General features: G+C 32.9%; 1 protein-coding gene across 1 annotated transcript in view; it reads right to left on the reverse strand.

Annotated features, from left to right (window-relative positions):
* Window positions 1-16,255, reverse strand: part of LOC126888190 (protein Spindly-like) — an 86,431-nt gene that overhangs the window by 7,524 nt on the left and 62,652 nt on the right. Inside the window, exons 6-8 of the mRNA XM_050656243.1 lie at window positions 13,740-13,868; window positions 10,833-11,202; window positions 2,449-2,595 (exon numbers count right to left, since the gene is read on the reverse strand). Of these exons, the coding sequence (XP_050512200.1) occupies window positions 2,449-2,595; window positions 10,833-11,202; window positions 13,740-13,868 (646 nt within the window). The remainder of the gene's footprint in view (window positions 1-2,448; window positions 2,596-10,832; window positions 11,203-13,739; window positions 13,869-16,255) is intronic.

The raw sequence follows: 16,255 nt of genomic DNA on the forward strand, positions 1-16,255 counted from the left end.
GCATTTCCTTTAATTCCTATTAAGCCAAAACATCCGAAACCTTGGGTTACAAAAGGTATCCGCATATCAGCCAAGAATATGCGTTCACTACTATACATTAAGAAATTTACTAATACCAATGTTTCTGTCACTCAATATATAACAAAGTACAGGACAACATATCTAAAACTTATCAAATCAGCTAAAAAAGCCTATTATCAAAATCGTCTGGAAAGCTCTAAAAGTGTTGCAAAAGAAACTTGGTCTATAATAAACGATCTTCGAAATAAAACACACAGCTCAATCATTTTCCCTTCCAAATCCTGAATAAACGATTACTTCGTTAATGTGAGTAAAAATATAACATCAAGTGTTTTACCGCAACAAGATCCTATTTCCTATCTCCCTTATTTAAGAAAAGTCTCGAATTCATTATTTTTAAGACCAATCGATAACTCTGAACTGATCCAAACAATCAATAGTAACAAAAGCAAATCATCCTGTAGTACTGATGGACTATCTATAAAAATTTTCTCTAATCTCGCAGAAAATGTGTTGGAAATCCTCTTCTCACTAATTAATGATTCCGAAAAAGGTAAATTTCCAGAGTGCCTAAAGACAGCCATTATTATTCCTCTTCATAGGGGGGGTGAAAAATCTAATGCCTGCAACTATAGACCTATTACCTTACTACCGGTACTCTCCAAAATTGTTGAGAGACTCATTAAAACGCGACTTATGTCATTTATCGTTGATAACAACATTTTATCACAAAATCAGTTCGGCTTTTTAACTAATAAATGTACCACTGATGGCATGCTTTCTGTCCTACATGAGGTTTACCAAGCACTAAACAATATTCGTTATACTGCCACTGTTTTCTGTGACTATGCCAAAGCTTTTGATTGTGTAAATCACGACATCATGATTAAAAAACTAAATTTCTATGGAATTCGAGGTATTTCTTTGAATTGGTTCCAATCCTACTTGAATAATAGGAAACAACTAGTTAGAGCAAATGATACTGACTCTAGTCTCAAAAACATTGTATGTGGAGTACCGCAAGGTTCAGTATTGGGTCCTCTTCTGTTCCTTATCTTTATAAATGACATCACTAATTTAAAAATCGATGGGAAAATTTTTCTTTTTGCTGATGATACCAGTATCATTTGGAACAACTCAACTATTGCATCTCTTCGTGAAACTATAACTTCGGATCTACTGACGATAAAGACCTGGTCTGACTCTAATTTACTCTCTTTTAACGTAGATAAAACAGTAACATTATCCTATAAAGGAACTCTTCAACCTTTGCCCCTTAATAACAGCCAGATCAGTACCGTTGATTCTGTAAAATTTCTTGGTATTTTTTTAGACAGCAACCTCAAATGGTCCGTTCATATCGATTATTTAAGTAAGAAACTCGCCTCAGCTTGCTATGCAATAAGATCTGTCTCAAGGGAACTCAATTTAACATCTTCTAAAATATCATATTTTTCGTTGTTCGAGTCTCATCTTCGATATGGTCTTCTTTTTTGGGGTTCTAGTACAGCTGCTCAATTTGATGTTATTTTTAATTTGCAAAAAAGAGCAATAAGATATCTGTTTGGCCTCAGAAGATCTACACATTGCAGAAGTTACTTCAGAGATCACGGAATTTTAACACTTCCATCCTTATATATTCTAGAAACGGTTTGTTTAATTCGTAAACACCCTCATGTCTTTCCAGCAAGGCCCAATCATCTTTACTCCACCAGAAATTCAATCTTTGATATTTATTTACCGATCCCATCCACTGAGTTAGTAAAGAAATCTATACTATATTCCCCAAAAAAAAGTTTACAACCATCTCCCTTTACAACTTAAATCTCTAACATCTTTCCCAAAGTTCCGTTAAGTGACAAAAGCCTATCTATCTAAAAGACCATACTATTCAATAGACGAATTTCTTAATGAATAACTAAGAAAATTATGTTTCATACGCAGTAGCTTAAACTTGTCAGTTCCTAATGTTGTATTTTATTTATTTATTTATTTGTTGTATGTTCAATTTGCAATTTATATAAATTTTGCAATAAATTGTTTTTGTCGTTGCTTTTATATCTTATATACTGTATATTGACGATTTATCTAATTTTAGGAAATTGTAGTTGTTATTTGTTATTGATATTATTTTTCTTTTGACTGTATGTAAGCTTTGTCTATAAAATTGTAAAAATTTTCAGTGACAATAAAGCATATTTCTATTCTATTCTAAGGTACGATATTTCAAAAATTACGCCATATATTAGTTTCCGAAAACAGGCCAGATTATATTAATTTTTTGTCTCATATGGTTAAGAAAGGACAAAGCCTTTCAGGTCAGCTAGTATAAGATTTTTAATTTTTTGTTGACATAACATACGAGTATGTACCCCTTACCACTACTTTTACTTTTAAAAAAATTTTCATATATCGGGAAAGACTTACTTGATTGGTAGTTACATCGTTGTCAGGCTTATTTTCTTTATTGTTGTGTTCCTTATCTATTAATATTGTGTCTCTTCTATTTGTAACACTGTGGTCAACACAATGGTATTCTTTACTTAGTGCAGAGGTTTCGAAATCGTCACTTTCCTAAAAAATTAAAACAATTTTTTAACAACAAATAGAAACACATGTCCCGATATGTTATATTATACAATACGTTTAGTTTTCGATTAGATATAGGCGATTGGCTAAAATCGGCAACATTGCTTATTCCACTATCGTTACGACGAATGACGGCGGAGGACGGGGCGACGGAGTTAGAATCGGCGAATATTAGGTGCATTAGCGTGGGAAGAGGCGTCCGTCTCGTACTTGACGGCGCGCAGTGTTGCCATTTATAGTATGTATATTTAATTTTTTCTTAAGATTTTCCTAAGAATACTTCACAACAGAATTAGACACAAATGCGAAGAAGATCTCGAAGATACCCAATTTGGTTTTAGAAATGCTATGGGTACTAGGGAGGCACTTTTTGCGCTTAACATCCTATTACAAAAATGCCGTGATCAAAGAAAATATGTATTTGCATGTTTCGTGGACGTCGAAAAGGCATTCGATAAAGTACAGCATGTAAAATTAATGCAAATACTGAAAAATATCGGAATAGATGACAAAAATATTCGTGTCATTAAAAATTTGTACTGGAATCAAACTGCTACGGTCAAAATTGGAGATGACTACACCGATGAAATCTCCATACAACGAGGCGTCAGACAAGGTTGCATTTTGTCACCAACATTGTTTAATGTTTACTCGGACCAGTTATTTAAAAAGTCACTTGAGAGACAGCCATATGGAATAAAAATCAACGGAGAACTACTTAAGGTACTAGTACACTTTAGAAGACCAAAAATAAGCATTTTTTTAAGATTTTTTTTCTCAGAACCTTTATTAAAAATGAACATAAAACTTTTTACATATTAATATCTATTTTGTAAAGAATAAAAAAAATATATCTTTTTTATTTGTGGACTTACACTAATATTGTAGAGCGCGCCAAAGTCGAGGCCTCGAAAAAAAGTAGCTCCGATGGCGGACAGTTAATCTCGGGATTGGGATCTCTGAAAGAAAAATAAGGCATTTGAAAAAGGAAGGATTCTTACATGACAATTTACCACCGTTAGTGAAGAATTCCTCAAAAGAAAGATTTTACGGAAATTTGAAAAATGTTTGTGAAAAAATCGCCCGTTTTTGTTCAGTTTTTCACGGATAAAAAATATTTATCTTTTATTTTTTGGTTAAATTGTGGTAAATTGCCACGTAAGAAACCTTCATTTTTCAAATGCCGTACGATTTTTTTGTTTCGGATATCCCAATCCTGAGATTAACTGTCCGCCATCATTTTTCGAGGCCTCGACTTTTGCGCCCTCTACAATATTAGTGTACGTGCATAAATAAAAAAAGATATATTTTTTTTACTCTCTAAGAGTTAGAGATTAATATGTAAAAAGTTTTATGTTCATGTGTAATAAAGTTTCTGAGAAAAAAATTCTTGAAAAAAATGATTATTTTTGGTCCTGTAAAGTGTACTAGTACCTTAATGTGATAAGATATGCAGACGATACAGTAATTCTGTCAGATAATATTGAAGGTCTCCAAATTCTGCTTGATCGTATTCACGAGGTAGGAGAGGAAATGGGTATTAAAATAAACTCAAACAAAACCAAATTTTTAGTGTTTAGTCGTGACCCATATCCCGATGCAAAGCTTCAATTAAACGGAGTCCAAGTTGAGAAAGTTCACAAAATGAAATATCTGGGAACTGTGATAACGGACCAACTAGATCCAGACATAGAAATAAAACGTAGAATAGCAATGACTAAAACCATTTTTACGAAAATGAAGTCATTTCTTTGCAATAATCATCTCAGTTTAGAACTAAGGCAAAGAATGGTCAAGTGCTATGTTTGGTCCGTACTTTTGTATAGTGCAGAAGTGTGGACGCTAAAAGTATCGATTATGAACAGAATTGAAGCATTGGAAATGTGGATTCATAGACGGATGCTGAAGATGCCCTGGACAGCAAGAAAAACTAATGAAGAAGTACTAAGGAACGTCAACAAAGATAGAGAACTGCTAAAGACTGTTAAACATCGAAAAATGTCTTATCTGGGACATATAGTGAGGGGAAGTCGATATAAAATATTACAACTGATCCTTAAAGGCAAAATAGAGGGCCGTAGAGGTGTAGGAAGAAAACAAGTTTCTTGGTTAAAAAACATTAGTGAATGGACTCTAGATATCAAATGCAGGACAACTATTCCATATTGCAGAAGATCGAGAAGCCTTAGCAATGGTGATCGCCAACGTCGGATAATTCTGATATGGCACGTGAAGAAGAAGAAGATATCTAATTTAAAACTAAACATGCTGTATGAGTAATTGATTTTCTTAATAAAATCATCCGAAATAGCAACTAACGTTGTACCCTCTTTAACAACAGAGTGGAGGGCTACACATTGAACGGCACTGGGCTCGGGCTTCAGTCGGTTAGAGGTGTCTTGGTCGGGGTTCTAGGGCTCAATTATAAGAGATAAGAGGGTGAGGTACGAAAGAGAAAGAGAAGAGAATTTTGGGCGCCACCTATCGCTGGATAGGAATTATAAGGAATAGGGAAAGTTAAACGGTACTAAAACGACAAGAAAAGATAATACATATGAGGCGAAGGAGATAGGATATGAATAATACGCGGTTGTAAAATAGATTTACAGAGGAGAGAATAGCGGATATTTATGTCGCGCGGTAATCACTAGATATCAAAACACATATACAGGCATATAAAAGTAAAAAAAAACAATACAATACCTGAAAGAGAAACACAAATGTACATGCAGCAAAATAAATAATAAAAGAAAGGTAATGAAATAAAAATAGGGGAATATTTGATTGAAACAGTTATATTAATAAGATAAAAATGCGTAGCAACAAAATATTTAAATTTTTAGTAAAAGATATTCAAAAAAAAACTAAATCGTAGTGGTATATTCTCAAGCACTGATAAAAAGAAAAGTGAGGCAAGTTATGACAAAGTGAAGATTGTAAACATATTTTGGCTGGTATTTAAGACATTTACTAATTAATTAGTGAACCTTGAGAACACATGTAAAGAACGAATGATCAATATTCTTTTATAAAGAAATGTTTCTATATTATGTACCTAGTTATAATCACATATAATAACATATAATAATCACGTATACTCTGATCACAGTCTTCTTATTGCTAGGTTTCAACTTCAACTAAAAAAGACGCAAAAAAGCCGCAACAACAATAAACTTAACATACAGAAACTAAAGTCAGAAGAAACAAAAGAAAATCTGAAACACGAAATCAACACAAATCTAGACAGAAACCCAGGAAATTATTGCAACGTAGAACAGCAGTGGCAATTCTTCAAAACCTCTATATTAGAACCAAGTAAGAAAGTACTTACTACAACCAAATGTAAGAAAGAAGAATGGATGACGGAGGAAATTCTAGAGTTGATGAATGAAAGAAGAAAAAACAAAACCATTAATAAGACCCGCTATAAACAGCTTCAAAACCAAATAAGAAGAAAAATTAGGGAGGCTAAAGAAACCTACTTCTCTGAAAAATGTAAAGAAATAGAAGAACTGCAAAACACATATGACAACTTCAACCTACATAAAAAAGTCAAAGAACTAGCCGGAATAGGAAATAGAAGAACCTCAAATATATTGCTCGACAAAAATGGAAATATTATAATGGAGACAAAACGAAAACTACGACGATGGAAAGAGTATATCGAGGAACTATTTCATGACCAGAGAGAAGCTAGTACATCCGTAGATAGCCAAACGGGAGATGTAGGCCCAGAGATAACCAAATCAGAGGTTAGTCAGGCAATAAACTCTATGAAAACCAATAAATCTGCTGGTCCAGATGAATTGCCTAGCGAGCTGATAAAGTTGGTCAACGAGAAAAACCTGGACATAATAGTAGAACTGTTCAACGCTATCTATACTACAGGAATCATCCCCAGAGAAATGTTGACATCAGCCTTTGTGTGTTTGCCAAAGAAGGTGAATGCAAAAGAATGCAGTGACTACCGAACCATAAGCTTAATGTCACCTACCTTGAAAATTCTATTGAAAATTATCCACGCCAGAATACACTCTAAACTGGAGCTGGATATTAGTGACACTCAATATGGGTTCCGCAATGGTATGGGTACCAGAGAGGCATTATTCTCCTTCAACGTGCTGACACAGAGATGTTTGGATGTTAACCATCCTCTTTACGTCTGTTTTATAGACTACAATAAGGCGTTTGATAAAGTAAAACATGATCGACTCATGGAAATCTTCAAAAATAAAAACCTAGATGAAAGAGATTTAAGACTAATAACACACCTCTATTACAATCAGCGAGCAATAGTAAGAATTGAAAAAGAAACATCTGAAGAAATGGAAATAAAGAGAGGAGTCAGGCAAGGCTGCATACTATCACCTCTATTATTTAACGCTTATTCTGAAGAGGTAATGCGAGAAACTCTGGAAGATGAAACAGTCGGCATAAGAGTAAATGGAGTCTTAGTTAACAACATCAGATATGCAGATGATACAGTAATAATAGCCGATAGTTTACAAGACCTGCAAAGACTCATGAGTAAAATAGTAAGGTGTAGTAGGGAGTACGGACTCTCTCTCAATATCAAAAAGACGAAGTTCATGAAAATTAGTAAAAACAACCATAATACTAACGAAATCTTGATAGTAGAGGGCCAGCAGATCGAAAGAGTAAAAAAGTACACTTACCTAGGAACACTTATAACAGAAAATAATGACTACACTGCAGAAATAAAAGTCAGAATCGAAAAAGCACGTTCTAATTTTATAAAAATGAAAAAGGTCCTATGTAGCAAAGATTTAACATTAGCTCTTAAAGTACGCCTAACAAAATGTTACGTCTACAGTGTTCTATACTATGGAGTGGAATCATGGACGTTAAATGTAGAGACAATGAGACGACTTAACGCCTTTGAAATGTGGACCTATAGAAAAATTATGAGGGTTTCCTGGGTAGATAGAGTTACAAACAATGAAGTACTGAGAAGAATAGGTAAAGAAAAGGAAGTTGAACTTACAATTAAAGAAAAGAAGCTACAGTATCTCGGACATGTGATGCGGGGCGAGAAGTATGGCATCCTACGACTCATAATGCAGGGAAAGATAGATGGCAGAAGAAGCATCGGAAGAAGACGAATTTCATGGTTGAAGAACCTGAGAGAGTGGTTTGGATGCAGCTCGAAACAACTATTTAGAGCTACTGCCTCAAAAATTAAAATAGCTATGATGATTGCCAACCTCCGTAGCGGAGATGGCACCTGAAGAAGAAGAAGTTATAATACACAAAAAATAAAGTAATAATAATTCGTATCGCACCATAAATTATTTTGTCCTCAAGATGGGAGTAATAGCCTATCGTAAATTACTTAACGGCAATTGATTTGAATAGTCTTTTATGAATAACACTGCGGTCTTTGTGGTTGAAGGTAAATAACAGCAATAAAGTGGTTACTTACAGAATCGGCACGTGTCAAACCAGGAAGATCGGCTTTATTGCCAAACAAATCGCAGCTCAAATGGTTCCAGTGATGATTACGGTACCAGGTAAAGGGATGATGAAATACTCGTACAAAACTCAGCAGTGAATGATGCCGCAAACGGCTACACCACCAGCAACGAAATAGGTACAGGCGTCAGTCGACAACGAATTAGAAAACAGTAGTACGGAACCCAGGATTAAGTAGCAAACAGAATTGACAGGGTCTGTAACCACAGAAAAGAATTTCTTTTAGAATATGCTCCACTTGTTAGAGATTAGAGAGGAATCAAGAAATGCAATAAATTAATTGTACTCACCGCTACTTCATGGGCGCACATCTCTCACACGACGACAGAAGGAAAATGAAATTGTAATTGACTTGTGAGCTAGATCCAATTTTTAGGGATGAACGCGAAAGAAGGGGTATTAGGCAAATATAGTCCGTAATGACATCTGGAAGAAGAGACATTTATGAAACTCACAACTTTCTCTTGCTAAGCGAACATCCTTATATCCGCTAACGGTTCCTTAATGCTTCGTAGAAATTTTAGTTTTGAGTGAACAAAAGAAGCAAAATTTATTGTTAGAAGGAAAGTACTACTCCAGGCGTAGCTAGAGAAATTTTGAGGGGGATTGTAAAGGGGGGATTTCACACATGCTACAACGTTAGTATTTTTATAATTTGAGTTTCAATGTTTTTTCAAGTGTAACATACGAACACAAAATTGAAGGTAGATTACAAAATGAGAATATTGCTATTATTTATCTCAGAGCTCATGTGTCAAATATAAGTAAACTAAAAGTTAAACAATTAGGCATGCACGTCATAGAATTAAGGATATCATAACCCACCGGTACAAACTAGACGGCAACCAAATTCAACAAATTTTTCCTCATATGTATTTACCACAGCAACTACCGGCTACAAAGTTTCTCTTTGTCTTTAAGAGTGTGAAACAAAGACCCCTGTTGAGCTACCCCCCTTTTTGCAAAAATTTAAAAAAAAATAGCGCCGATTTATGAGCTTTCATATTCCGCAAATTAAAAATTTTGAGCTCGTTGCACTGGGCAGGAATTTAATATTTTATTGGGGGGGGGGCTGAGTCAGCTAACTACTTAAAAATAGGGATATGGAATCGATATTTGCGGCAGAATTACGAGCTATTTATGAGCTTTCGAAGTGATATAGTTTCGATTTTTGAGTTCATCCCCCCAAACAACCCTTTAATTGATTCAACTTTACCCCCAAACAACCCTTTAATTGATTCAACTTAAGAGAAAAGTGCTGAGAAAAAATAAAATATATCGTATCGCGGATATAATTCGTATAACGTATACACTCTAAGAATAAACTCTTAAATCACGCATAATTCGATTATTAAGCTACTACCCCTTCGCAAGAAAACTACCCCATCTTCCCGGCTTAAGAGAGAATTGTATTTAAAATGAATTAAATTAATTATTTGGCGACTACATATTTTAATAATTTTAGAGCTCACAAAATACGCGCATTTAGATCATTGAATTGCAATTTCTTTTGTATAGTGCAGTCACTGAAGGTAAAAATAAACTATTGCCTTCGATTTCAGTGAGCCTCCATCGATTTTCATGAAAATTGGTGAGTGATTAGAGGATACCTCAAGAAACAAAAGTGACATTGTGCAACCTTAAGCTTTTACCCTGAGGGTGGATACCACCAATTCTCGGGAGTGAAAATTATTTTATTAAAAATAACTATTAAAGATAAATGTCTGTAATATAAGTGTCAAAGTCACGTTTTCCTATAGAAGGTTATGTAAGATGTTTGTTTATTTTTTTCTTCTTCTTATAGGACCTTTGGGAGCCGTGCTCATTTAGCCAGCAGCTTTTCTTAAAATTAACGCCTAACTAAACCTACCATACAACAAAACTATTACGAGCCTACCCGACCAATCAGGGATAGGGAAGGGAAAGTAAAGTTGGTTAAAAAATAAACTGTCGTTAAAATATAAAATAAATAAATAAAATATAATTTGAAAACAATAATTTGACATTATATTTAACTTCCGATATTATGATAGATGTCAGTTACCATTTACAATCTCATCAAATATAATATGACGTCATATAAACTCGTCACTAATTCTAGCCAATGAAATGATCGCTGTAATATGAATAGCATGTCAAAAAAATCTGATTATGTCTTATATATTTTTTTCAAATTTAGAATATGGCAACAAGAAAAATACGTGCATTCCTTATTGTTTGACTTTTCCTATATGTATTTGTCCCGTTTGACTTTTCCTATATGTAATTTTTGAAAATGTTCTTGACTGCTTTTAGTAACTTCTAATTTTCTGTAAGAAATAGTGAGTTTTTTTATATTTTGGTGATTGTTTTATATTGTCCAATTATCCTATAAATAGAAAGTGTATATTTTAGTTGTTTTTTGTTTATTGAATTATAAAAAATCGTCGCATATTTAGAAATGTAACAAATTTGTAATTCAAATTTGGTACTTAGCAATAAATTAAAGGTACAATTTATATTTCATAAATTTTTAAATACTTCTAGAAGGGCATTAATAGAAAGAAAACACACTTTCCACATTTTTATATTGGTTTGTCAAGAAAAGGGTTAAAGTAACGTTACACCATACGCTAAATAAAAATCTGTGAAAGCAGGAAGATCAAATAGATTTTTAATGTGGAGTTATGCCCCATTATAAAAATTACAAAATTATGTAGATAAAACAGTGAAAATATTACATAAAATACCTTTTGGTCATCCGAGAGATCTAAATACGCCCTTTGTACGTCAGGGGACTGTTCAGTTAATGTAAGTCTTTCAACACTGTCTTCTAATTTTTTTTCACAAGCACTGTCTTTTTTAGTCTCAGTACTACTACGGCTAACATCTTTCCTCGCTGACGTTATAAAACTTAATTTTTCTTGTTGTACTTGTTTTGTGCTACTTTCCGTTTCTTTTGATAATTCTCTCTTAAGTATGTCAAGTTCATGTTGTTTGGACATAGCTTCTAATCTCCATTTTCGTTTTTCTTCGTTTGATTCCCTTAATTCTGATGAAAGCATAAATCTCTGTAAGGATTTTGAATTCATTTCTTCTTTTAACGCTTGTATTTCTTTGCTGTAAAGATAATTAAAAAATAAATCAAATTTACAATAGCTCAAGATAGCAAGCTGAGGGGAGTTTCTTACTTAACGAATCGATATAAAGAAACCATTTGAGGTTGCTGTCTAAAAAAATACCAAGAAATTTTACAGAATCAACGGTACTGATCTGGCTGTTATTAAGAGGCTGTTATTAAGGTTGAAGAGCTCCTTTATTCGCGGTGTGCAAGTACTTGGAAGGGAAACGAGAAATGACCGTGCGCGAGTCGCGGAGAAATATTGCAACTGTCTTAAATAATTCATATTGTCAACTGAAATTGTCAAATTGACGTATATTTCATACCTTCTGTCATTGAAGCAGAAAAATTATATATTGCTCCACAATATCGATATGATATGCAATTATTATATAAAGGTAAATTTAATTAATTGTATTTTGCTTGCAGTACTGCATTTTAATAACTAATTTTATTTACTACATACAATTGTTTACGTTTGCATAACATAACCTGCATCTTATTTTTTCTTATTATTTTTTTGGACTATGGCCTTGACAATTATCCAGTAACCAGGACTAATATAATTGGCCAATATAATTAAAAGTGCGAATAAAAGTACAGAGCGTAGAAATAGGGATCGCTTTGCCGAACTTGCACGGCCCCAATAGGATAATGCTACTGTTTTGTCTATATTAAAAGAGAGTAAATTAGAGTCAGACCAGGTCTTTATCGTCAGTAGATCCGAAGTTATAGTTTCATGAAGAGATGCAATAGTTGAGTTGCTCCAAGTGATACTGGTATCATCAGCAAAAAGAAAAATTTTCCTATCGATTTTTAAATTAGTGATGTCATTTATAAAGATAAGGAACAGAAGAGGACCCAATACTGAACCTTGCGGTACTCCACATACAATGTTTTTGAGACTAGAGTCAGTATCATTTGCTCTAACTAGTTGTTTCCTATTATTCAAGTAGGATTGGAACCAATTCAAAGAAATACTTCTAATTCCATAGAAATTTAGTTTTTTAATCAAGATGTCGTGATTTACACAATCAAAAGCTTTGGCATAGTCACAGAAAACAGTGGCAGTATAACATAACGATTATTGTTTAGTGCTTGGTAAACCTCATGTAGTACAGAAAACATGGCATCAGTGGTACATTTATTAGTTAAAAAGCCGAACTGATTTTGTGATAAAATGTTGTTATCAACGATAAAGGACATATAAGTCGAGTTTTAATGAGTCTCTCAATAATTTTGGAGAGTACCGGTAGTAAGGCAATAGGTCTATAGTTGCAGGCATCAGATTTTTCACCACCCTTATGAAGAGGAATAATAATGGCTGTCTTTAGGCACTCTGGAAATTTACCTTTTCCGAAGGAATCATTAATTAGTGAGACGAGGATTTCCAACACATTTTCTGTGAGATTAGAGAAATTTTTTATAGATAGTCCATCAGTACTACAGGATGATTTGCTTTTGATACTATTGATTGTTTGGATCAGTTCAGAGTTATCGACTGGTCTTAAAAATAATGAATTCGAGACCTTTCTTGAATTAGGGAGATAGGAAATGGGATCTTGTTGCGGCAAAATAGTTGATGTTATCCACGGGGAAAAATTTCCTGTAGTTGGCTGTATACCATTACAAAAACATAAAATCATTTATAAAAGGTATATTTGTTAAAATCCCTATACAGGGCTACATCAGAGACAGAACTAGTTTTCGATCGGTTGACCGATCATCATCAGTGCAATCTTAGAATCTACATGCTAACCACCAAAGTAAAAATATATGGGTAAAAACCCTTTACAATTGATCCGTCATCGGAACATATGACAAAGATGTGAATTATAACATGGATGAATAAAATATCCAATGTTTTTCGTGACTTGCTTCCATACAGCCATGATGTGAACTTGTCAGATAGAGCTCATTGGTACCTCGGGCGAAAAACATTCGATATTTTATTCATCCATGTTATAATTCACATCTTTGTCATATGTTCCGATGACGGATCAATTGTAAAGGGTTTTTACCCATATATTTTTACTTTGGTGGTTAGCATGTAGATTCTAAGATTGCACTGATGATGATCGGTCAACCGATCGAAAACTAGTTATGTCTTTGATGTAGCCCTGTATAGGGATTTTAACAAATATACCTTTTATAAAGGATTTTATGTAGTTGATGTTATATTTTTACTCACATTAACGAAGTAATCGTTTACGACTTTCAAGATTTGGAAGGGAAAATGATTGAGCTGTGTGAGTTTTATTATACGGCGTTGGTTGAGGTGAGTTTTATTATACGTGAGTTTTATTATTTCATTATACGGCGGTTGGAACGTTTGGTGAAGTCGCCGTGTAATGTGAAAGTTACCAGGGGATTTCTCGAGCCACCATTGGAATGTCGTCATGCATTCTAGCGACCGCACGTTTAAATTATTAGTGTGTGAATCTGGGCTAAAGATCGCTTATAGTATATTTTAGTAAATTCGAACTCAAAACATGATATTGTAAAAGTTTTATGGAAAATATCAAAATAAACCTACTTTTTCTCATTCAGTGTTAAGCTATAATACTCTAATTCTTCAAAACTGTTACTTGATATAATTAGAGGTTTCTCCGATAACTCCTTCTTATACTTTTCAATGAGCTTTTCCAGCGTATCAATTCTAGATCTGCAATAAAATAACCAATTGTCAATCTTTTAATAAATAAAAATATAAAAATAGAATTGTCTCAACAAAATAAAATAAAAAATTAAGTTTTTGTTGGCGTTAGCACATCATCTTCATTGGCTCTGCAACCCATGGTAGTTCTTGGCTTGTTCCAGAATCAGCTTCCATTCCTTCCTATCATTCGCCTTGGTTTTCTAATTTCGTACTCTTTATACTCATAAGTCGTCTTCCACCTGGTCCTTAATACTCTCCAGCAATTTTATTGCTGGAATCGAATCTTATGATTGTATATATTATTAATATAGGTATGCAAAGTCCGTAGATAGTGTGCTACTTCATTTATAAACAACATGGCGCCCGAAAATCGTGTTTTTTTCAAATTTTGCTCTATAACTCCAAAGACTTTATACCAAAAACACCCAAATAAAAATTCACGTAATTAAATTCTGCACAGAGGCATGTTTTTCTCGATTTAGTCCGACGAAAATTTTTCCCGGGAAATGCGAGTTTTTCCAACAAAATCTTTAATTTTCAACTAATATTTTAGATAAGTAATTGTTTATTAATAATTAAATAATTTGGAAATATAAAAGCTCTTTTCGTATAGATTCTAATTCCAGAAGCCGTTGGAAATTGAATGAACAGTTTAGCAACAATTGAATTGTTAATTAAAAATTTACGGTAGCTAAAATAACCACAATAATTATGATACATAAGAATAACTTTTTGTATAAAAAGACACTGTACCTATCTAATGTAATTTACAGAATTGTAATTGGACTATTTAAGCGGCCTCGGGAATATTTTAAAATTATAAACAATATTTTGGCTTATAAACAAATAGAATATCTCGGGAAATATTAAATTAAATTAAATCTTGAAAACGGTGTTGGAAAAAAAGCGGCAGGACGCTTCTTTTAAAAGAAAAAACGTTTAATTGTAATGAGTGGTTCCTGAGATACAACCAGTCAAAGTTGAGCGGCATTTACGGCAAAGATATAAACAATAGGCTCATAGTTTTCGAACCATCACCTTTCTATTTTTGTCCTCTTTCTCCACACCAATTTTCATATCTTTAAAATACTCATAACATATATTATTATAATAAAAACTATCGATATTACGAGTGAAAATTGCCAAAAATAGCAAAATTCGAATCAAAAATTAGGTTGAAGAAAATGTAATCTCAAAGTTCAAAATCGGTATACGTTAAAAAAAATGCACTTTCTCGGCTTCTCATGGAGCAATTTTCTTCATTCTTTTTTTGTTCCTAAGTAACTCGAGTAGATCCATTTAACTAACGGATTACTAAAAGTCAAACTTGCTTTTGTTTTGTTATAATAGATTAATTTATTTATAAGAAAAGAAAACTACATATTTCTTCTAGTTGTAGACTTTTTTAGATAAACTTACTACAGGTGTACCTTTTAACGTTAAAAATACAAATATTCTCATTTGTAAGCTGTATAATTATTTAAACAATCTTTATTTAAACAAATTCAAAATTTTTGTTATAATAAATAAATTAATTATTATAACAAAACAAAAGCAACTTTGACATTTAATAATGCGTTAGTTAGATGGCTCTACTCGAGTTACTTGAGGACAAAAAAAGAATGAAGAAAATTGCTCAATGGGAAAACGAGTTTATGCATTTTTTTAACGTATACCGATTTTCAAATTTGAGATTACATTTTCTCCAACCTAATTTTTGATTGGAATTTTGCTGTTTTTGGCAATTTTCACTCGTAATATCGATAGTTTTTATTATAATAATAAATGTTATGGAGTATTTTAAAGATATGAAAATTGGTGTGGAGGAAGAGGACAAAAATAAAAGGGTGATGGTTCGAAAATTATCATCCTATTGTTTATATCTTTGCCGTAAATGCCGGCAAACTTTGACCGGTTGTATCTCAGGAACCACTCATCACAATTAAACGCTTTTTCTTTTAAAAGAAGCGTCCTGCCGCTTTTTTCCAATACCGTTTTCATGATTTAATTGAATATTTCCCGAGATATTCTATTTGTTTATAAGCCAAAAAATTGTTTATAATTTTAAAATATTCCTTAGACCGCTTAAATAGTCCAATTTCAATTCTGTAAAGTATATTAGATAGGTACAGTGTCTTTTTATACAAAAATCATAGTTATTCTTATGTGTTATAATTATTGTGGTTATTATGTTATTATAGCGACCGTAAATTTTTAATTAACAATTCAATTGCTGCTAAACTGTTCATTCAATTTCCATCGGCTTCTGGAATTATAATCAATACGTAAAGAGCTTTTGTATTACTATATATTACTATAGTATTACTATATTTTGTGTTGTGAGCTATGGAAAGACCTTTTAGATTACCAAGTTATTTAATTATTGATAAACA

Source organism: Diabrotica virgifera, chromosome 7 (assembly GCF_917563875.1).
Source record: "Diabrotica virgifera virgifera chromosome 7, PGI_DIABVI_V3a".
NCBI classification, from domain to species: Eukaryota; Metazoa; Arthropoda; class Insecta; order Coleoptera; family Chrysomelidae; genus Diabrotica; species Diabrotica virgifera.